At 39.6% G+C, this 24,072-nt stretch overlaps 1 protein-coding gene across 50 annotated transcripts in view; it reads left to right on the forward strand.

Moving 5' to 3' along the window:
- SYNRG (synergin gamma) overlaps positions 1-24,072 on the forward strand; it is a 90,105-nt gene that overhangs the window by 5,225 nt on the left and 60,808 nt on the right. For 34 of the 50 annotated variants that reach the window (XM_055388362.2, XM_055388365.2, XM_055388368.2 and 31 more), the window contains exons 2-6: positions 3,836-3,876; positions 7,891-8,012; positions 17,796-17,926; positions 18,917-19,022; positions 19,588-19,699. In XM_055388362.2, the coding sequence (XP_055244337.2) occupies positions 3,836-3,876; positions 7,891-8,012; positions 17,796-17,926; positions 18,917-19,022; positions 19,588-19,699 (512 nt within the window). The remainder of the gene's footprint in view (positions 1-3,835; positions 3,877-7,890; positions 8,013-17,795; positions 17,927-18,916; positions 19,023-19,587; positions 19,700-24,072) is intronic. The other 16 variants (XM_055388363.2, XM_055388364.2, XM_055388366.2 and 13 more) reach the window with 1 other exon arrangement.

The raw sequence follows: 24,072 nt of genomic DNA on the forward strand, positions 1-24,072 counted from the left end.
GATTTTCTTTTTTTTTTTTTTTTTTATAGACAGAGTCTCACTCTGTCACCCAGGCTGGAGTGCAAGTGGCGTGATCTTGCCTCCATGTAACCTCCGCCTCCCGGGTTCAAGTGATTCTTCTGCCTCAGCCTCCCCAGTAGCTGAGATTACAGGCACGCACCACCACGCCAGGCTAATTTTATATTTTTAGTAGAAATAGGGTTTCACCATGTTGGCCAGGCTGGTCACATACTCCTGACCTCAGGTAATCCACCCACCTCGGCCTCCCAAAGTGCTGGGATTATAGGCATGAGCCACCATACCTGGCCAGATTTTCAATGCAGGTGAAGATGCCATCTAAGACTTTCCTAGCTAGAGAGGAGAAGTCAATGTCTGGCACCAAAGGACAGGCTGACTGTCTTGTTAGGGCCTAATGCAGCAGGTAACTTTAAATTAAACCAATACTCACTGACCACTATGAAAATGTCAGGGCTTTTCAAAAGTATGCTAAATCTACTCTGCCTATAGTCCATAAATTGAACCACAAAGCCTGGGTGACAGCACATCTGTTTACAGCATGGTTTACTGAGTATTTTAAGCCCATTGTTGAGACCTACTTCTCAGAAAAAAGTTTCTTTTGAAAATGTTACTGCTTCTTGACAATGTGCCTGGTCACCGAAGAGCTCTGATGGCAATGCATGTGAAGGTTAATGTTCTCATGTCTGCTAAAGCAGCATCCATTCTCCGTGAATCAAGGAGTAATTTCTTCTTTCATCTCTTATTATTTGAGAAATTCATTGTAAGGCTATATCTAAGGCTATAACGCCCATAGATAGTGATTCTTTTGATGGAACTGGACACAGTAAATTGAAAACTTTCTGGAAAAGAATCACCATTATAATTTTTATGTTATTTATTGTTGTTGTTGTTGTTGTTATTATTATTTTGGAGAGATGAGGTCTCACTATGTTGCCCAGGCTGGTCTCAAACTCATGGGCTCAAGCAATCCTCCCACTTTGGCCCCCCAAAGTGCTGGGATTATAGGTGTGAGCCACCAGCCCCAGCCATTCACTAGATTCTCTAAAGAGTATCTGGAAACCTCCTTTTCAGATCCTTGACTCCCGGATTAAGAGCCTTTCTCACTCAGAAGTCTTCCTTGATTTGTCCCTTTTTCTTTCCAGGCTCAGAGAAAGAAGTCCCACTTCCTTTTCAAAGCAGATCCCTTTTGCTACTTTGTTTTGTTTTGTTTTGAGACAGAGTCTTGTTCTGTCATTCTGTCTGCTCAGGCTGGAGTGCAGTGAGGCAATCTCACCTCACTGCAACCTCCGCCTCCTGGGTTCAAGCAATTCTCATGTCTCAGCCTACTGGATAGCTGGGATTACAGGCACATGCCACCACGCCTGGCTAATTTTTGTATTTTTAGTAAAGATGGGGTTTTGTCATGTTGACCAGGCTGGTCTTGAACTCCTGGCCTCAAGTGATCCGCCTGCCTTGGCCTCCCAAAGTGCTGGGATTACAGGCACGCACCACCTCATCTGGCCCCCTTTTGCTCCTTCGCGTGTTAATCCCATTTCCTTAAAAACCTTATAAATCACTAGGTATGTATTTTGTCTCTTAAATTTTTTCTCCCTAGGGTCTCTTCCCCTTTCTTTGTTGAAACTAACTCACTTAACGATCACCATTTTTGAAAGCAGTGATTTATTTTTTAATCTTCATTCTCACCGCTATTCTACAGCATTAGACACTGGTAACTACTTCCTTCTTGAAATGTGGTCCTTCTTCAGTTATAACTCTCAGTTATAAGCACTCCCTTGGTTCTCAGTGACCATTTCCTACTCAGTTTTCACTGCAAGAATTCTCCAAGTTTGTCCTTAGTTGTTTTGTTACTGGATATATGTCCTTGGCTATTTCATCTACAACCAGAGCTTAATTTTTTTTTTTTTTTGAAACGGAGTTTCACTCTTGTTGCCCAGGCTGAAGTGCAATGGCGCGATCTTGGCTCACTGCAACCTCCGCCTCCTGGGTTCAAGTGATTCTCCTGCCTCAGCCTCCTGAGTAGCTGGAATTGCAGGCATGCACCACCACGCCCAGCTAATTTTGTATTTTTAGTAGAGATGGGGTTTCTCCATGTTGGTCAGGCTGGTCTGGAACTCCCAACCTCAGGTGATCCACCTACCTCGACCTCCCAAAGTGCTGGGATTACAGACGTGAGCCACTGCGCCTGGCCAGAGCTTAACTTTTTAACCTTTATTTATTTATTTATTTGAGACGGAATCTCACTCTGTCGCCCAGGCTTAACCTTTATTCAAAAGAGCCTAGGCCAAGTGCCGTAGCTCATGTCTGTAACCCCAGCACTTTGGGAGGCCAAGGCAGGCAGATCATGAGGCCAGGAGTTCAAGACCAGCCTGGCCATCATGGTGAAACCCTGTCTCTACTGAAAATACAATAATTAGCCAGGTTTGGTAGTGCTCGCCTGTAGTCCCAGCTACATAGGAGGCTGAGGCAGTAGAATCACTTGAGCCTGGCAGGCGGAGGTTGCAGTGAGCTGAGATCATGCCATCACACTCCAACCTGGACGACAAGAGCAAACTCCGTCTCAAAAAAATAAAATAAAAATAAAGTTGTCAGCTTAAAAAAACCTTAGAAGAGAGCTTTCTTATGCTCTAAAATGAGGACTTATTGTTTAATGGGTACAGAGTTTCTGTTTGGGATGATGGAAAGGTTCTGGAAATGGATAGTGGTAATGGTTGACAATATTGTGAATGTCCTTAATTATGCCATGGAATTATACACTTAAAAATGGTTAAAATGATAGAATTTTATGTTATGTATATGTTACCACAATAACAATAAAACCTCTGACAACTTCATATAATATTCAAAATAAAATTAAACATTTTAAAGGCCCTTGACCAGGTGCGGTGGCTCACACCTGTAATCCCAGCACTTTGGGAGGCCGAGGCGGGTGGATCACCTGAGGTCAGGAGTTCGAGACCAGCCTGGCCAACGTGGTGAAACCCTGCCTCTACTAAAAATACAAAAAATTAGCCAGTCGTGGTGGCGGGTGCCTGTAATCCCAGCTACTCAGGAGGCTGAGGCAGGAGAATTGCTTGAACACAGGAGGTGGAGGCTGCAGTGAGCCAAGATCGCGCCATTGCACTCAAGCCTGGGCAACAAGAGCGAAACTCCATCTCACAAAAATAAATAAATAAAAATAAAGGCCGTGTACAATCTGCTTGCTTTTAAATCATATAGTTAACATTTAACCTACATTCATTTCTCCAAACATCCCTGCATCTCTGCCTCAGAGCTTTTGCTCAAAATATATAGTGTGCTTCTATTTTCCTTCAAGATTCAGCTCCAGAGCTACTTCCATAAAACTTCTCAAGATATAGCCCATTAAAATTCATCTTTTTCTTCTCATCTCTATTAATAATTTGGACCTCGCTTATAGCAGTTAGCACATTTACCCTGTGGTATAGTTATTTGCCTGCATAGGTGTATTTTTGATTATAAGATTCCATCATTTCATGTAGTTGACGCTCAATAGATGTTGACTGAATTGAATCTAAACTCTCTCATTTTATAGATGGGGAAACTGGAATCCAGAGAGGACACAAAGTGACAGAGCCAGGACTAATTTCAGGGTCTTCTGTCTTTTGTTTCAACAAGTTTCCGTCTTCAGTAGCATGCTGACATGCATCCTATGGATGCTCAGTGTACTGATGTTGGGCAATTCAGTATTGTGGTGCAGAACAAACACCAGGTCCCGTCTACAAGTCTTTTATCCATATAAAAAAGTACACGTGTTATTTGAAATCTTTGTACATATAATGTATTTTTATTCTGTTTTCAGCTTCATGTTTCCTGTTGCAGGTGGGATAAGACCCCCTCAAGGTATGTGAGAGCTTAAGTTTTGAACTTTTATTTTTCACTCTTGTGTTTCTGAATCTGGGAATTAAATAAGTAAATAGAAAATAAGTTCTGTTGCTGCTAAATAGAGTAAAATTTTCTGCACTCTTAAACCTATATGTCCTATATGACAGCTACTCTTAAATTTTCTCAAAAATTATATAATTTTGGGAGTAATAAGGATCACTCCTCGTTTCTCCCAAACTTACATAAACATTATGTTCATAGATTGTTTAACCTCAGAGGTGAAAGACTTTTAGGACAAGAATGTTAAAGAACAGGTGATAAAAATGAAACGAGCTGTAATTCACTTAATGATGTCTTTCTCCTTCTATCTAGTCTTCTGATAGATTGTTAGTGCCATGTCTGTCTAATGCTCATCTAGCATTATCTGTAGCCCCCAGCATGTTGATTTAGCATAATAGGTTATCTGTAGATGTTTGTTGAATGAATAAACAAACATCTTTAGTTGTTTTACACTGCTATTTTTTATCTATATGATAGTATCTTATTATAATCATGTTTTATAAATATATAATTTTGAAATTAAAAGAGATCACATAGTCTGATTCAGCTTAAGTATTTAAGTCTCAGGATTTTGTTTGGTTTTTTTATTTTTATTTTTGAGATGGAGTCTCTTGCTCTGTCGCCCAGGCTGGAGTACAAGTGGCACAGTCATAGCTTACTGTAGCCTCAGCCACCTAGGCTAAAGCATTCCTCCCACCTCAGCTTCCCAGGTAGCTGGGACCACAGGTGCATACCACCACGCCTAGCTAATTTTTAAATATTCTGTAGAGACAGGGTCTCCTTATGTTGCCCAGGCTGGTATCAAATTCCTCGGCTTAAGCGATTCTCCTGCCTTGGCCTCCCAAAGCACTGGGATTACAGGCATGAGCCAGCACATCCGGCCAAGTCTCAGTTCTAGTCCTAGAAATTTCTCTAAGTATACCTTTTCTCTCTTGGTTTCAGACTAGGACCCACCAATATCAATTCTAGCTTTATCTTCAAGGAAATAGTAGTGAAGGAATATAATTTTGACCCATGCTGCCATGCAACTGGGACACAACAGTGAAGAAGGAATAGATCTGCCTTCGTCTGGCTTCTTTCCACTCATTTCTTTCGCTCTGACAGTCTTCCCTCTCCCCTCACACCAAGCTGCTTCTGAAAACTGGCTCTTCTTAAAAAGCCAGCGTTGATTGGTTGTCATAGATTTGCTAGAGAAACAGAGACTCCTAGGTCAGCAGTAGAGATAAAAGATAAAGAGCAGCTCAGTAGCAGGTGGTCAGTGGCTCATCCTGACTTTGTCTTCATTTATAATCAGTGATGGCAGTTGGGTTTCAGGTAAGTTTTTCCAAGGCTCAGTTGTATTCTTTTCATCGTGTTCACATTTATTCATTATTTAAGCTATCTGTAATTAGATGTGTCCCAGATTGAGATCAAATGGTTTGAGATCTTTTGTTCTTTAGGAAGGTATTACAGAGTTATGTGTCCATTATCATGTTTGTTATTTTGCATTTCTATACACTTTCAAGTAAAAATATGCATATGGAGCGAAGGAACTGGACAAGAAGAGACCCCAAAGTGTTGCCTGATATTTTTTCTTAGGGAATTTGGAATTGGTTTGGAGATTTTTTTTTAACAGTTGTTAGAATGGACTTTTTGATCATTTGAAGGCTTTAAATTATGCATGGATCATTTCTGAAAACATATGTAAGAAACCGACAGCAAGGTCATGGCCACAAGATCATGAGTACTTGAACCGGAGACAGAGGAGAGAAAGAGACCTATTTTTTACTGTGTACACTTTTGTGCCTTGAAATATTCTGCCAGATATCTGAGTTACCCATTCAGAAATAAAATCAATTAAAATGAATAAAACTTTAAGTCCAAAGAAATAAGACGGAAAACATCTTACTGTGGCTGTTTTCAATCTGTGTATTCTAATTCTCCCTGACACCTCGTGATCTTTGTACTTGGCGTTCTTTAGTCTGGAATATTTTTCCCAAACATCTGCATGGCTTGGTTCTTTATTTTCTTGAGGTTCTTGTTGAAATACTACCCTGTTGGTAAAACTTTTTCTGATTGCCCTATGTAAAATAGCAACCATTCCATTCCCCCTTGCCCTGCTTTATTTTTTGCCCTAGCTCTTATCACCACCTGACATGTACTTATTTTTTTGTTATCTATCTCTCCTAATTACAGTGTAAGTTCCATGAGAGTGAAGACCTGGTTTTGTTCATGGCTATGTCCCTAGAACAGTGCCTAATACGGAGTAGGCTTCAAATACTTGAATAAGTGAATGGCCTACCTCTAATAACTGTTAGCCACAAATGTGGATGTCCATGCTTCTGAAATTAGGCTAGGTTATAAATAACCTGGGAGGTACACAAAAGCCATAAGATAAACATGGTATAATTTCCTAGATCTTTAATTTTTCAAACTGACAGTTTGATATAAAGTTCCTTATGGTAGAACCAACATGGATGTAGTTTGAATGCAAAATTAGAATGAAATTTGTGCTCAGACTATGTAGGGATTTTGTTTTATTCACTTCTTGTGTACCAAGCACATAGAACTATGCCTAGCATATGGTAGGCATTTAGTATTTATTAAAATCCCAAAGGGATGTATATTCATTCACCTCTGCTCTTGGAAAAGTTTGGGAAACACTAGCCTAAATCATACATTTGTGATAGTTTTCTGCCATTGCACATGCTGATGGCTATTTTGTGGTAACTGTTATATTACCTATTCATGTAAGAAAAAGGAAGAAGAATAACATTTCTTTGAGCATAGTAAGTATTAAACAGTTTTACAAATGAGAAACCAAGGCATAGAAAGAAGCAGATTGCCCAAGGTTCCAAAGTAGTATGTGTCATTTCTAGTTGGCTCCCAGAGTTCATGCTCCTAACTGTTATTTTGTTAGTTATCTGCTGCTGTGTAACAAATTATCCCAAACTTTAAAAAGTAAACATTTTATTATTTCATAGTGTGTCTCTCGGTCAGGAATCTAGGAGTAGCTCTGCTGGGTGGTTCAGGCTCAAGACCTCTTATGAGATTGCAGTGAAGATGTGAGCCAGGCTTGCAATCATCTGAAAGTTTCATGGAGATGCTGCCGAGGTGGCTCACTGAGATAGATGGCAACTTCATGCTGCCTTTTGGCGGAAGACCTCAGTACCTTACCACATGGATTCTCCGTAGGTCTTATCGAGTATTTCATGACGTGGCAGTGGCTTGCTCCAGAGCAAGTGATCCAAAAGAACCAGGAGGAAACTACAGTGTCTTTTAAGAACTAGCCTTCAGGCCAGGCACAGTGGCTCACACCTGTAATCCCAGCACTTTGGGAGGCTGAGGCGGGTGTTGAGGTCAGGAGTTCAAGACCACCCTGGCCAAGATGGCGAAACCCCATCTCTACTAAAAAATACAAAAATTAGCTGGGCGTGGTGGCAGGCACCTGTAGTCCCAGCTACTTGGGAGGCTTGAACCCAGGAGGTGGAAGTTGCAGTGAGCTGAGATCATGCCACTGCACTCCAGCCTGGGTGCCAGAGTGAGACTCTGTCTCAAAAGAAAAAAAAAATAACTAGCCTTCGAAGTTACATGCTATCATTTCCACAGTATCCTGTTGGTTATACTGATCAGCCCCATTCAGTATGGAATGGAACAACACACGGGTATGAATACCAGGAGACAGAGGTCATTGGAGGCCATCTTGAAGGCTGAGTACCCCAATTAGGCCATACTGTTTTTTAATATGCATACAAATTCCATAGAAGAGATATTATCTTCATTTTACAGATGAAGTTTTGTAACTTGTTCAAGATCACACAGCTAAGTAAATGATGGAGTTGGAATTCATATTCACATCTGTCTCGCTCAGGACCCTGTGCTTTTTCCATTACACTCTGCTTCCTGCCAAGTAACAAGTCCTTTAGGTACTTATGGTCTTAAGAAAATAAACTTTAAAACACATTGACTTTAATAATGTCTTTATATTTTCAGCAGGCCTGATGCCAATGCAGCAACAAGGATTTCCTATGGTCTCTGTCATGCAGCCTAATATGCAAGGCATTATGGGAATGAATTACAGCTCTCAGATGTCCCAAGGACCTATTGCTATGCAGGTACTTGCTTCTTTAGTTGGTTTCTTACAAAGTTATTGTTTGTTGTTACGTTTATATATCAAGAGCTACAGGCTAAGAGCTTAATGTTACAATTAGAAATAAGCATAAATAAATGGCTTCCTTCAAACTAAAATGAAGATGTGTTCACCCTCCAAGAGTGAGGGAAAAGGCTAGGTGCAGTGGCTCATGCCTGTAATCCCAGCACTTTGGGAGGCCAAGGCGGGCAGATCACTTGAGGTCAGGAGTTCGAGACCAGCCTGGCCAACATGGTGAATCCCTGTTTCTACTAAAAATACAAAAATTACCTGGGTGTGGTGGCATGTGCCTGTAGTCCCAGCTACTCGGGAGGCTGAGGCAGGACAATCCCTTAAACCCGAGAGGCGGAGGTTGCAGTGAGCCAAGATCATGCCACTTTACTCCAGCCTGGGCAACAAAGTGAGACTCCCGTCTCAAAAACAAAAGAGGCCAGAGGAAAAAAAGGTTTTTGCTTTTGTACTATTAACAGCTATCTTGAAGGCCATATACTGTATTTCTTTTTTACCTAATACTTTACTTATTTTTGCTTTTTTCAACTTATATTTTAGATTCAGGGGGCACATTTGTAGGTTTGTTACACCAATATGTTGTGTGATGCTGAGGGTTGGGGTATGATGGAACCCATCACCCAGGTAGTGAGCATAGTACCAACAGGTAGTTTTTCAACCCTTCCCCCACTCTTTCTCCCATCTTGTAGTCTCCAGTGTCTGTCGAGCCTATCTTTATGTCCATGTGCACCCAGTGTTTAGCTCCCACTTGTAAGTGAGAACATGCAGTATTTGGTTTTTTGTTTCTGCGTTAGTTTACTTATTTACCTAATACTTTAACATTTTCTATTTCTGTGTGTTTTGTTATACAGTATATACTTGTATACAGTAACACATGTATATAACTTATAAATAAGTGATATTAGGAGTTCATGACCAGAATTTTAAGTTGAAACCATTGTTGTTTTGAAGTCGATTATGCAAATAAAGCTTCTGTTTTGTGTTTAAAGGGTCAGGAAAACTTCCAGTGTCATTTTTTATCCGTCTCTAGAAGGAAGGGAATACATTGAAATTTTGTAGGTTTTTAATTCATGTTAAGCTAGCTTTCACTAGGCTGTGCTGCAGAAACAGTCCCCAGATCTCAGTGACTTAGAAAAGTTTATTCCTCACTCGTGATACATATCCTTATGGGTTAGTGCTGACTCTGCTCCATGTTTTCTTTATCCTAAGACCCTCAGCCAGGACATCCTAGGCTCTTGGCATAGGAAAAAGAGATGGCCAAACCCTGTGATGTCTTTTAAAGCTAACACTTGGAGGTAGCATTTATTAGTCACTTCTGCTCACCAAAGTAATGTGGCCTTAACATCAATAGGGGAGGAATATACCAGGACGAATGTAAACCACATAGGGATGTGTAGTTCTCTTAGAATAAAGGTAGCAAATGGCTGGGAGCAGTGGCTCACACCTGTAATCCCAGCACTTTGGGAGGCTGAGGTGGGCAGATCATGAGTTCAGGAGATCGAGACCGGCCTGACCAATATGGTGAAACCTCGTCTCTACTAAAAATACAAAAATTAGCCGGGTGTGGTGGTGCATGCCTGTAATCCCAGCTACTCAGGAGGCTGAGCAGGAGAATCGCTTGAACCCAGGAGGCAGAGGTTGCAGTGAGCTGAGATTGCGCCACTGCACTCCCGCCTGGGCGACAGAGTGAGATTCCATCTCAAAAAACAAAAAAATAAAATAAAAATAAAAGAATAAAGGCAGCAAATAACTAAAAACAATCTACCATAGAATACAGTGTATTTTAAATTAAGACTTCCTAAGCTTAATACTGAATCTTAATAACAATTGATACAAATTTTAAATCATTAATTTTTATTTTAATATTAAATATTAATTAAAATAATTAATATTATTGTAATTAATATAATTAAAATAATTAATATTATTGTAATTAATATAATTAAGATAATTAATATTATTGTAATTAATATAATTAAGATAATTAATATTATTGTAATTAATATAATTAAGATAATTAATATTATTGTAATTAATATAATTAAGATAATTAATATTATTGTAATTAATATAATTAAAATAATATTCATAAACATTATTTTATGACTTACACAATTATCTGAAAAATGTTTTTAGAGTTTGAAACAACCAAAAACAGTAAGAGTCTCTAATATGCAGAACAATAAGAAAAAAGTAAACTATGAGAGTTGTTAGTACCTTAATAATGTCCCTGAATATCAGAAGCTTGTGTATTAATGATTCTAAGACAAAGCAGCCAGTCTTTTTCTTTAACCTTTAATCTTGCTGACAGGCATTATACTGTTTGGAAGCTGCTCACCATTTTTTTTTTTTTTTTGAGACGGAGTTTTGCTCTTGTTGCCCAGGCTGGAGTGCAATGGCACGATCTCGGCTCACTGCAACCTCCGCCTCCCAGGTTCAAGCGATTCTCCTGCCTCAGCCTCCCAAGTAGCTGGTATTACAGGCATGTGCCACCACGCCCGGCTAATTTTGTATTTTTAGTAGAGATGGGGTTTCACCATGTTGACCAGGCTGGTTTCAAACCCCTGACCTCAGGTGATCTGCCTGCCTCGGCCTCCCGAAGTGCTGGGATTATAGGCATGAGCCACCACACCTGTCCGCCGCTCACCATTTTTTAAGGAGAAAAACATCCAGATTTTATTTCCCCCCACCCCGAAACTCAATAGCCCTAACCAACCAGGGACATACATGAAGCAAACCCATTGTTCCTTTAGTTATCTCTTAAGTCTTTGGAGATAAAAGTGATGATTCAGATAAAAGTCAACATAAAAAAATTTAGTCTTTTTTTTTTTGAGACAGAGTCTGGCTCTGTTGCCCAGGCTGGAGTGCAGTGGTACAATCTCGGCTCACTGCAACTTCTGTCTCCTGGGTTCAAGCGATTCTCCTGCCTCAGCTTCCCAAGCAGCTGGGATTACAGGTGCATGCCACCACATCTGGCTCATTTTTGTATTTTTAGTAGAGACAGCATTTCATAGTGTTGGCCAGGCTGGTCTTGAACTCTTGACCTCAAATGATCCACACGCTTTGGCCTCTCAAAGGGCTGAGATTACAAATGCAAGCCATCACGCCGGCCAGAAATTTAGTCTTGATTATTATTATATTATTATTGATTATTATAATCTCTCCCTTCCCCAAAACACCTAAAAAGAAAACACTCCTCATGATGTACAATACATTTTTAAATTATTATTCCGAAGCATTTCAAACATCTAGGCAAGTTTAGAGCACATGATGGACATGTGTAAACCTGTTGCAAACTGTTGTGTTATTGTAAGAAACAATAGAAATCCTTTGCCCAGTTCCCCTATTGGTAAAACTTGTAGAAATATGGTAACACAACCAGCATATGGACATTGGCACAACTGAGATACAGAACATTTCCATCTCCCCAAGGATCTCCTCACGTTGTCCTTTTGTAGCTGTATTCACTTCCTTCCTGCCCCACCTTACTCCTTTTGCATTCACTAGTGTGTTCCCCATTTCTATAATTTTGTGTTTTCAAAAATGTTATATAAATTGAATCATTAACCTTTTGGGTTTGGCGTTTGTCGCTTAGAATAATCCCTTCAGATTCATCCAAATTGTTGCATGTATCAGTAGTTCATTTTTTTATAATCGATGAGTAATAGTCCATGGTGTGGATGTATGACAGTTTGTTTAACCTTTTGCTCACTGAAGGACATCAGAGTTGTTTACAATTTTTGGCTATTACAAATAAAGGTTTTTGCATGAACATATGTCCTCATGTCTTGGGATAAACGCCCAAGAGTGCAATTACTGGGTTGCATGGTATTGCATTTTCAGTTTTTTAAGATGCTGCCAAACTTTTTTCCAGAGTAGCTGTACTATTTTACATTCCCACCGGCAATGTATCAGAGGTTCAATTATACTGCATCCTTACCTGCATTTAGTGTCATTATTTTTTGTTTAACCATTCTCACAGGTACGTTGTAATATCTCATGGTTTTAATTTGCATGGTTTTAATGTGCAGATGATATTGAGCATCTTTTCATTTGTTTATTTACCATCATTACATTTTCTTCAGAGAAATGCCTTTTCATACCTTCTGACCATTTTCTAATTGCATTTTTTGGTATTACTATTGAATTTTGAGAGTTCTTTATATCTTTTAGGTACTAGTCCTTTGTCAGATATGTGGTTTACAAGTATTTTCTTCTTGTCTTTAGCTTGTCTTTTCACCCTCTTAACGGGGTCTTTTACAGAGCAAAAGTTCAATTTCGATGAAATTTAATTTACCAGTTTTTCCTATTATGGATCATGCATTGGTATAACTCTAAGAGTTCATTGCCTTGCCCTAGATTCTGAAGATTTTCTCCTATTTTTTTCTAAAAGTTTTATAGTTTTAATTTAAGTCCGTGATCCATTTTAAGTTAATTTTTGTGTAAGATCTAAGACTTAGATTGAGGTTGTTTTTTATCTCTCTCTTTTTACCTATGCAAGTGTGATTGCCCCAGCAACATTTGTGGAAAAAGCTATTCTGCTTCCACTGAAATGCTTTCACATTTTTGTCAAAAATCAGTTGGGCATGCTTGTATGGATCTTTCTCTAGGTTCTCTGTTCTGTTCTATTGTTTTACGTATATGCCTGTTCCTTCACCAATAACACAGTCTTCATGACGGTAGCTATACGATAAGGTTGATTCCTCCTACATTCTTCTTCTTTTCAAAATTTAACTATTCTGGTTGCTCTGTCATTCCATATTAATTTTGGGATAGTCTTGTCTATCTTTGGAAAAACTCTTGCTGGAGTTTTGATAGGCATTGTGTTAAACCTCTGTATGAATTTAGGGAGAATTGATGTCTTCCAACATATCAATATGGGATGTCTTTTCATTTGTTTAGATCTTTGGTTTCTTCTATCAGAAGACTATGTAAACTATCATTTACATAGTTTTCAGCATAAAAATCACATCCATGTTTGGTTAGATTTACATCTAAATATTTTGATTTTTTGAGTAATTATAATGGCATTTTTTAAATGTCAGTGTTCACATATTCATTGCTAGTATATAGAAATACAATTGATTGTATATGTTTGTTTTATATCCTTCAACCTTACTGAACTCATTTTATTAGCTCTGGGAATTTTTTTGTGGATTCCATGGGATTTTTTATATGGGTAGTCATGTCCTACCTTTATCAAATTTTAACATGCCACATTTGTTTTACATTTTTTTAAAGAATTGAAAAATACTTTCCTTCCTCTCTTTCCTCAGAAGTTGTTATCACTATCATGAATTCAGTGTTTATAGTTCTCGTATGTATTTTTATACTACTCTGTCACCCAGGCTTGGAGTGCAGTGGCGCGATCTCGACTCACTGCAGACTCCGCCTCCTGGGTTCAAGCAATTCTCCTGCCTCAGCATCCCTAGTACCAGGGATTACAGGTGCCCGCCACCTTGCCCAGCTAATTTTTGTATTTTAGTAGAGATGGGGTTTCACCATGTCAGCCAGGCTGGTCTCGAACTCCTGACCTCAAGCAATCCACCCACCTCCGCCTCCCAAAGTGCTGGGATTACAGGCATGAGCCACTGCGCCTGGCCATATTTTTATACTTTTATTATTTTATATATTTGTATACTCATGAGCAATATATCATATTTCCTAGGTTTTACATTTTACATAAGTATGTACCCTTCAAATTCTTGACTTTTTAATTTAATATTGTTTTCCCCCAAGATTTATCCCTGTTGTAAAATTATGCCAAGTTCATTCATAGTAGCTGCTGTGTGGTATTTCATAGAGTGAATATATGTTGTTCTATTGACAGACATTTAAATTGCTTCTAATGTTTTGCTGTTTTGATCTAATTGATTTCTGAGTGTTCATTATATATTCTAGATTCTAATCCTTTGTAGTTACATGTGTTGCCAGTATCTTCTGCTAGTCGTTGGCATCTCTTTTAATTTTGTTTATAGTGTCATGTTGTGTCGAAATTAAGACAGATGGATAAATCATTTCTTTTTTTTTTTCTGGCTTATCTAAGACATTCTTCCCTACCTATATCTTCTTATTTAAAAAAAGTTAAGTTTCTTTTCTTTTCTTTTCTTTTTTTTTTTTTTGAGACAGAGTCGCCCTGTCGCCCAGGCTGGAATGTGGCGCAATCTCAGCTCACTGCAGCTGCCGCCTCCTGGGCTCAAGTAATTCACCTGCCTTAGCCTCCAGAGAAGCTGGGACTACAGGCATGCCCCATTATGCCTGGCTAATTTTTGTATTTTTAGTAGAGATGGGATTTTACCATGTTGTCCAGGCTGATCTGGAACTCCTGGCCTCAAGTGATCTGCCTGCCTCAGCCTCCCAAAGTGCTGGGATTACATGTGTGAGCCAATGCGCCCGGCCTGTCTTTTCAAATTAAGTCTCTAACCTACCTAGAATTGTTCTTTAGAATCAGTGTGTGGTAGAAGGATGTAATTTTATTATGTTCCATTGTAGTCAGTTGTTCCCAAATCATTTATAAATAGCCTTTTTTTTTTCCTTTTTGAGTCAGAGTCTTGCTGTCGCCCAGGCTGGAGTGCGGTGACGCGATCTTGGCTCACTGCAAGCTCCGCCTCCCGGGTTCACACCATTCTCCTGCCTCAGCCTCCCGAATAGATGGGACTACAGGTGCCCGCCACCACGCCCGGCTAATTTTTTGTATTTTAGTAGAGATGGGATTTCATCGTGTTAGCCAGGATGGTCTTGATCTCCTGACCTCGTGATCCGCCCACCTCGGCCTCCCAAAGTGCTGGAATTACAGGCGTGAGCCACCGCGCCCGGCCCTAAATAGCCCATTTTTAATTTATTGATTTCTATGATTATTCCTGTAATATCATTTCTTTATATGCTTTGGATTAATTTCTGAGCTCATGTATTTGTCCCATTGCTGTATCCGTCTTTCCTTGCATCAGTAAATATCTTATGCCTTAATTATCTAGCCTGAAATAAGCATTGATACCTGGTAGTATGGATCATCCTTCTTCTTTTACAGAATTATAGCTGATTCGTGGTCCTTGCCCTTCAGTATAATTTTAAGATCAACTTGTCAAAACACTATTGGGGCTCTGACTGAAATGGACACTTTTACTCTTTTAGTCTTAACTGTCATACTATACTTCTCAACTTATTGAAATCTTAAGTGCCATCAGTAGTTTATCAAATGTATCTCAGATTTCTCAGTTCTTTCTTTTGTTATGTCATCCATTCAGTATATAATTAAAGACTAGTATCTCTTAACCTTTTAGTTTATTTAGGTTTCAAAAGTCTGTTAAAAGTTAGACAGTCCCTCCTTTCCAGGTATAGGGGAAACACAAAATGCCATTTAGTAAATTTGAATGTTCCTCAAGAAAGGAGTTTGTAAGTAAGAAGGCAATATGCATAACACCTTTCTTTCTTTCATTCTTTATTATTTTTGTAGAATACTTTGCCTTGTTTTTAATCTCTATGATTTGGATAGTTTCTTTTGTATTTTATATACTTTGGGTGAAAGGAGTAAAAAAAAAAAAAAAGAAAAATTTAATTCTAGGACTGTGATACTAATTTTTAGCAGCAAGAGATCAATACTATGATTTAAAATAAGTATACACAGCTATCTCCACCCAAGATTTAGAATAGAGAATGTTAGCAATAAACCAATATTGCTCCAGTTGTAGAGTGCTAGAAACCCTCCAAAGGCATTCCAAGCTGGCTGGGCGTGGTGGCTCATGCCTGTAATCCCAGCACTTTGGGAGGCCAAGGTGGGTGGATCACTTGAGGTCAGGAATTCGAGACCAGCCTAGCCAACCTGGTGAAACCCCATCTCTACTGAAAATACAAAAATTAGTTGGGCGTGGTGGCACATGCCTGTAGTCTCAGCTACTTGGGAGGCTGAGGTGGGAGAATCACTTTAGCCTGGGAGGTGGAGGTTGCAGTGAGCTGAGATTGCACTACTGCATCCCAACTTTGGTGACAGAGTGAGACCCTGTCTCAAAAAAAAAAAAAAAAAAAAAGAATTTAAAGTGAATCCTCAATGTTTTTCTCTCCAGCATGGTTCAGTGGTTTTTGTATAAGCATGGAGAAGTCGATTAGTTGATTCTAATCAGGGGTGAAGTTTCCCAGGAGACCATGTTAAGGAATTGACAATTAAGGGAATTAAGGATATTTACAAGGGCATTTAATATGGAACCCTAGAATCTAAGTTGAGCAAGAAGGGAAGTGAGGATATAATGAAGATGATTAATCATGAGAAAAGTGGCAAAATTAACAGGTGGAACCTACAAAATAAGCTCACGGAAAAAAAAATAAATTAACAGGTGGGAGATATTAATGAGATAGGAGAATTACTGGTCTAGATGAGCTAGAAGGACAGGAGGTGGTGGTCAAGTGTCGGGATGCCTACCATCCAGATTTTGGACATGACACAGTCTTTGGTGCAGATAGATCACGGGTATTACCATGGAATGGGAAGCTGGAATTGTATGTTGGGCATGATTGTGATGAGGAGGCTAAAGACCTGGAAGACCACACAGTGTTAGGTGAGTTACCCATGTGGGTGATTGTTGACGTTACCAAGAGCAGTTTGGGGGTAGAATGGAAGACAGCAATGTCTGAAGTGTTCAACTGAAGAGTGAGGAAGTTGAGGGTCAGTAGATGACATGAACAAGATCGGATAGTAGATGATGAAGTCTGTTAGTGAGAAATTAAAATGTATTCAGGTTTTTGAAGGTAGAGAGAGGAGAAAAGGTTTAGAAGAAGCAAGGAGGAATATTCCCCACTTACAGGAAATATAGAAGAGAAGTAGCAGTCTCCAGATGAGAGTGTTTCACGGACAGACTTTAGTTAGGGACAGAAGGGGAACTTTTCAGGGAGAAGGTTGAGTAGTAGAAGAGTTTTCACTCATTAAAAATTAGCCATTTAATTATTGTCATTGTCATCATTCTTAATACTAGATTTTGAGCCAGGTGCCATCGAGGGCACACGCTTATAGCCCTAGCTACTCTGGGGCTGAGGCGGGAGGATCTCTTGAGCCCAAGAGTTGGAGGCTGCAGTGAGTTGTGATTGCGCCTTTGCACTCCAGCCTGGGTGACACAACGAGACCCTGTCTCTAAAAACATAATATTATTAAATTTTGTGATTAGCTATTGTGTTATTCTTATTTCTGGACACTTTAACAAACTTTATAATATTGTATTATGTAATTTTTTATTGAATATGTGTCATTTTCTATAAAAGTTTGACTATTAGGCCTTTGATAACATCAAAATATTCATTATCCTCTCATATATATTGGAAAATCAGATTTAATTTCATTTGTGGTATGTTTACCATATGCCAGGCTCTTACCTATTATTGCAAATATGAAAATATATAAGATATAATGCCTCTTCTCAAAGAGGATTAGTGAGCTCACAAGAATATAACTTGTGGGCATATAGTTCCATAACACACCAATCAGACTATTAGCAGTGGTCACCTCTGGGACAGTGAAGGGAATGGAGGGGTTAGATATTAAGGGGAGGCTTCCATTTTTAGCATCTTTTAATATAATATATTTCTTTGTATATTTGCATCTTTTATTTATTTGCATCTTTGCATCTTTTAATCCAATATATTTCTATTTTTTACAAATAAAAGTATTAAGATAGAATTTATGGAAGTCACATTTTTGTGTGTGATAATTAAAGGGATAAATTGTGTTTTTTAAGCCTTTGTCTATTTCTTCTAGGCAGGAATACCAATGGGACCAATGCCAGCAGCGGGAATGCCTTACCTAGGACAAGCACCCTTCCTGGGCATGCGTCCTCCAGGCCCACAGTACACTCCAGACATGCAGAAGCAGTTTGCCGAAGAGCAGCAGTAAGAGATCACCAGAATTAAAGGATAACAAAGATACATTATAGCATCTATCTTAAGAATTGTCTAATGATCTCTAGTGCAGATTTGAAACTAAAACAGTCAAAAGTTGTCTTTAAAACTCTTAAGGCCTGGCCCAGTGGTTCGTGCCTATAATCCCAGCACTTTGGAAGGCTGGGGCGGGCAGATTGCTTCAGCCCAGGAGTTCGAGACCAGCCTGAGCAACATGGTAAAACCCTGTCTCTACAAAAAATACAAAATATTAGCCAGGCTTGGTGGCTCATGCCTGTAGTCCCAGCTGCTCAGGAGGCTGAGGTGGGAGCATCACCTGGGCCCCGAGGTTGAGGCTGCAGTCAGCCATGATCATGCCACGGTACTCCAGCTTCGGTAACAGAGTGAGACCCTGTTTAAAAACAAAAACAAAAAAGCCTCTTTAAACTACCATTATTATAAGTTTAGAGTCAAAAAGGACCTTAGAGATCCTCTAATTCAACCCTCTTGTTTTATATCTAGTGAAAGTGAAGTCCAGGAAAATGAAACAACTTGTCAGTCCAGGTTACACAGTTACCAGCAAAGCCTGGACCCAAAGGCAGGCTACCTGATTCCCAAATCATTACTCTTTCTGCTGTATGACACTGCCTTCCCAAGCAGGTTATTTTTTAATATGCACAGAGCAAACTGTGTTCTTATGTTTGTCTGCCTGTTTTTTGAGAATACTTTTGTATGCAAAAGCTTGTTTCCTCCTTTTGCAAATTAGATGAGAAATAAATTCATATACATAATTTAGGTAAATCATTCTTTAGACTCATGTCAAATATTTTGGAATTAATATAGTGAGGAAACAGGATTGTCATAAGAAAACTAGATATTTAGCAATGAAATTTACACTTCTGGAAGTGCAACATGATATTGCTGAAACTGTTAGAAATCTGAATATAAAACACAGTGTATAATCCCGGGAGCTGGTTCTTTATTAGATCATTTTTCCTTCAGGAAACGATTTGAACAGCAGCAAAAACTCTTAGAAGAAGAAAGAAAAAGACGCCAATTTGAAGAGCAGAAGCAAAAGCTCAGACTTTTGAGCAGTGTGAAACCCAAGGTAGTATTTCAATACTTCTCTTCACCCAGAACATACACACCCTGAATGTGCCTCTTCCCACTCATTGAGTGGATTTCGTCACTGGGGCACCAGCCCAAGCTGAGGCTGTGATTGATTCTTCTCATTTCGGTTTATCTAATTACTAATGTGAAGGATTTTTCATTTTCTGTAAAGATACACTGCTGTCAATGAGAAGAGGCTATCAGCCATTATCTTTTCAGCTCTTTTTTAGTATCATGGCAATGTTTATAATCTTTTTCTTGGGAAGCAGTAATCCTGAATTCAGTGATATTTCATATTTCTCTTAGAGCCTTCACAGGACACTTAATATCAAACAGGTCTATCCTAAAGTATTTATACATTGGCCTTGTAATGTTTTTATTTTCTGTGGAGTGTCATTGTTTAATCATTTACCAATGTCTTGCTGACTTGGATAATTCATTATCAGAAGTATGTGGTAAAAATATTGGAAATAGATGAATATCTGTGCTTTTCTTAATTTGGGAGGGTTTAGGATACAGTGAGGGATAAGTAAAGAAATACGCATATATTTGTTGTCTCTTAGACAGGAGAGAAGAGTAGAGATGATGCTTTGGAAGCCATAAAAGGAAATTTAGATGGGTTTTCCAGAGATGCAAAAATGCACCCTACTCCAGCATCGCACCCCAAGAAACCAGGTAGTTTTAAGAGGCATTATATTTTTCTTTTCTGGGAAGGTGATTTATGTAGTCCCTGTTTCTTTACCTCGCCATTATATGTGTGTGTGAAAAGTCAATGTAGAACTCTTCCTTCAAGCTAAGTACAGATGTGGATGTTCTCAAATATACAGTGGCTTAAGATCTCTGGTCTGGATAACAACTGTCTTGGGAAGAAAAAACCTCTTTGTCTTCTAATTAAATATCAGTATGACAATTTCACCTGTAAGTTTTCTGTATATAAATATGTTAACATTAGTAAAATCTATTCACTCAGAGCAAATGTAATAAAGGAGTTTACCATTTAATTCTCATTGTTTTATAGTAGTTTTTATGAACTAGCTCTGATTTCATTACTTAATGTGATTAAACTTACAAATTCTTAAAATGCCTCATTTAAAAAAATCATGAGTGTAATAATGCTCTTCTTGAAATTTTAGTTTCCCTAATGCATTTCTTTGTAATTTTTATCATCATTTATTGTCAGGTAAGCAAAAAGAAACGTTCCTGTTTTAGAGCAGGGTAAAGGGATTGGAGGTTGGGGTCTGGTTGTTCTTTTGAACATTTAGCAGTTGAAATGAGTCTTGTATTTGCATAATTGTTACCACATTATTTTTAAAAATTCAACATTTCAAGCCAGGTGCCGTGGCTCATGCCTGTAATCCCAGCACTTTGGGAGGCTGAGGGGGTGGGATCACTTGAGGTCAGGAGTTCAAGACCAGCCTGGCCAACATGGTGAAACCCTGTCTCTACTAAAAATACAAAAATAAGCTGGGCATGGTGGTGCATGCCTGTATTCCCAGCTACTCGGGAAGCTGAGGCAGGAGAATCACTTGAACCCGGGAGGCGGAGGTTACAGTGAGCCGAGATCGTGCCACTGCCCGCTCAAGCTTAGGCATCAGAGCAAGACTCCATCTCAAAAAACAAAAAAAACCAAATTCAACGTTTTGACATTTTATCAGCTGATTCCAAGAAAACACACCTAATAGGTGAACAGTTTTCATAAATCATTTAGCCAGCCAAGAAAGTACTATCTTCTGCTGGAAAATGTTGCGTTGATAAATTTTATCTTGAACCCTTGTATTATAGTACCTTTCATGGGTGATATCAGGGGAGAATAATCACTGGCATAGTAACCAGTTCTTGATTTTTCCAGGACAACTTTGACTCTGTTCTGTTAATTTCACTTAAGATTCCCATTCCAAAAGTATGCCCCAAAATAAAATATACAAGATTGAAAAGAAAACAGATATTAGCAATCAGGCTGAGATTAGAAAGGAAAAACATATCTAAAAATGAAAATTATAAGGTGAATAAGCTAGTCAAGAAGTAATTTAGGAATATATATTAGAAGTTAATACTAAAACTAGACCTAGGCTGGAGGTTAGGAAAAGTAGAGAAAGGCAGTCAGGAGTTCAAGACCAGCGTGGCCAACATGGTGAAACCCCATCTCTACTAAAAATACAAAAAATTAGCCAGGCATGGTGGCACGTCCCTATAATCTCAGTCACTTGGTAGGCTGAGGCAAGAGAATAGCTTGAACCTGGGAGATAGAGGCTGCAGTGAGTCGAGACTGCGTCACTGCACTCCAGCCTGGACGACAGAGTGAGACTCCATCTCAAAAAAAAAAAAACAAAAAACCAAAAACCTAGTCCTAAAGTATTTATAAAAAGAGTTTCCAGCCATTCTACCACCAAAGGCACCTTTTAAATTTCTCTTTATAGATTGTTTATCTTAAAATACTGAATACTGAATATACAAACTATATTGATCATATAACTTTTTTTTTGAGACAGGGTCTCATTCTATTGCCCTAGTGCGGTGACATGATCACAGTTCACTGCAGCCATGACCCCCCAGGCTCAGACAATCCTACCACTTCAACCTCACGAGTAACCGGGACTACAGATGTGCACCACCACGCCTAGCTAATTTTTGTATTTTTTGTAGAGATGGGATTTCACCATGTTGCCCTGGCTAGTCTCAAACTCCTGGGCTCAAGCAGTCCACCTGCTTTAGCCTTCCAAAGTGCTAGGATTACAGGTGTGAGCAACTGTGCCTGGCCCATCATTTAACTTTTATACTTCTTTTTAATCGTATACCTAGCTGCTAGAGTTGGTATGGGCCAAAATATATTCCACGTAGAAGTCACACATTCCAGCCAAATGCAAAGAAACATTGGTTTGGTCTTTACAGTATATCCCAAGGAAATAGGGTCCATTTAAAAAATATTTTAAGTAGCTGGGAACCCAAATTGAGAACCTAAATCCAGCCTTGGTAATTGTTGGGAGACTTGGAATACAATGTGGGAGGGCTTTTTCTTTTTTAAACAAACTTGATTAAGGCAATAATTTTGCATATTTTGCATCTTTCTTAGAACTTTCAGTGCATCCAGGTTTTATTGCATTGATCCTAAAGAGAGGAAAGAAATATGCAGGGTCTCCATTTTTCAGACAAGAGCCATTTCTTAAAAAAAAGACTACTCCTGAGCTTCAAGTCAGTGACAAAAAAAAAGACTGCTTATTGTGAAAATAGACTTTAGTCATATTAAAGCAATTCAAAGTAATTTAAAATGTGGGGAGGCCAGGTGCGGTTGCTCAAGCCTATAATCCCAGCACTTTGGGAGGCCGAGGTGGGTGGATCACCTGAGGTCGGGAGTTCAAGACCAGCCTGACCAACATGGCAAAAGCCTGTCTCTACTAAAAATACAAAATTAGCCTGGTGTGGTGGCGCATGCCTGTAATCCCAGCCATTCAGGAGGCTGAGGCAGGAGAATCTCTTGAACCCAGGAGGCGGAGATTACTGTGAGCGGAGATCATGCCATTGTACTCCAGCCTGGGCGACAGAGCCAGACTCTGTCTCAAAAAAAAAAAAAAAAAAGAAAAAAATGTGGGGCCAGGAGTGGTGGTGCACACCTGTAATCCCAGCTACTCAGGAGGCTGAGGCAGAAGAATTGCTTGAACCTGGGAGGCAGAGGTTGCAGTGAGCTGAGATTGTGCCACTGCACTCCAGCCTGGGCGACAGAGCTAGACTCCATCTCAAAAAAACAAAAACAAAAACAAAACAAGGTGAGGCGTGGTGGCTCACACCTATAATCCCAACACTTTGGGAGACCAAGGCAGGCAGATCACCTGAAGTCAGGAGTTCGAGACCAGCCTGGCCAACATGGTGAAACCCCATCTCTACTAAAAATACAAAAATTAGCCGGGCGTGGTGGTGGGCACCTGTAGTCCCAGCTACTTGCGAGGCTGAGGCACGAGAATCACTTGAACCTGGGAGGCAGAGGTTGCGGTGAGCTGAGATTGTGCCACTGTACTCTAGCCTGGATGACAGAGGGAGACCCAGTATCATAATAATAATAATAATAGTAATAATAATAATAAATGTGAAGAAGCAACAATAAAATAGTATTGTTAATGAGCTTCATGTTAAATGTAGCCCCAGTAGAGCAGGTTTATTACATAAGTGAATTTTACATTTAATAATAAAAAGCCACAGTGACATTTATATCCTTTAGTGCCAAAGATCTTTTAAAGGTAGTTGTGGTCTTCAGGCAGGGTTTACTTTCTTAAATTGACTATAGTTGTTTGATTCAGCTCTTCATGATATCCTAATATTGATGCTTTTCACAAGAAAATATCACCTTAATAATGTGTTTAATGTTCTTGTCTTGGCCAGGCATGGTGGCTCATGCCTGTAATCCCAGTGCTTTGGGAGGCCAAGGTGGGTGGATCACCTGAGGTCAGGAGTTCAAGACCAGCCTGGCCGATATGGGGAAACCCCCGTCTCTACTAAAAACACAAAAATTGGGCTGGGCGTGGGGACTCACACCTGTAATCCCAGCACTTTGGGAGGCCAAGGCAGGTAGATCATGAGGTCAGGAGTTCAAGACCAGCCTGGCCAAAATGGTGAAACCCCGTCTCTACTAAAAATACAAAAGTTAGCTGGGTGTGGTGGCACGCACCTGTAGCCCCAGCTACTTGGGAGTTTGAGGCAGAAGAATCACTTGAACCCAGGAGGTGGAGGTTGCAGTGAGCCGAGATTGCGCCACTGCACTCAAGTCTGGGCGACAGAGTAACAGTCTGGGCGACAGAGCAAGACTCCGTCTCACACACACACACACACACACACACACACACACACACACACACACACACACACACACACACACACACACGAAATACAAAGATTAACTGGGCATGGCGGTGCGTACCTGTAGTCCCAGCTACTTGAGAGGCTGAGGCAGAAAAATCTCTTGAACCGGGGGAACAAAGCAGAGGTTTCAGTGAGCTGAGCTCATGCCATTGCACTCTAGCCTGGGCATCACAGCAAGATTCCATCTCAAAAAAAAAAAG

This window comes from Gorilla gorilla, chromosome 4 (assembly GCF_029281585.2).
Source record: "Gorilla gorilla gorilla isolate KB3781 chromosome 4, NHGRI_mGorGor1-v2.1_pri, whole genome shotgun sequence".
NCBI classification, from domain to species: domain Eukaryota; kingdom Metazoa; phylum Chordata; class Mammalia; order Primates; family Hominidae; genus Gorilla; species Gorilla gorilla.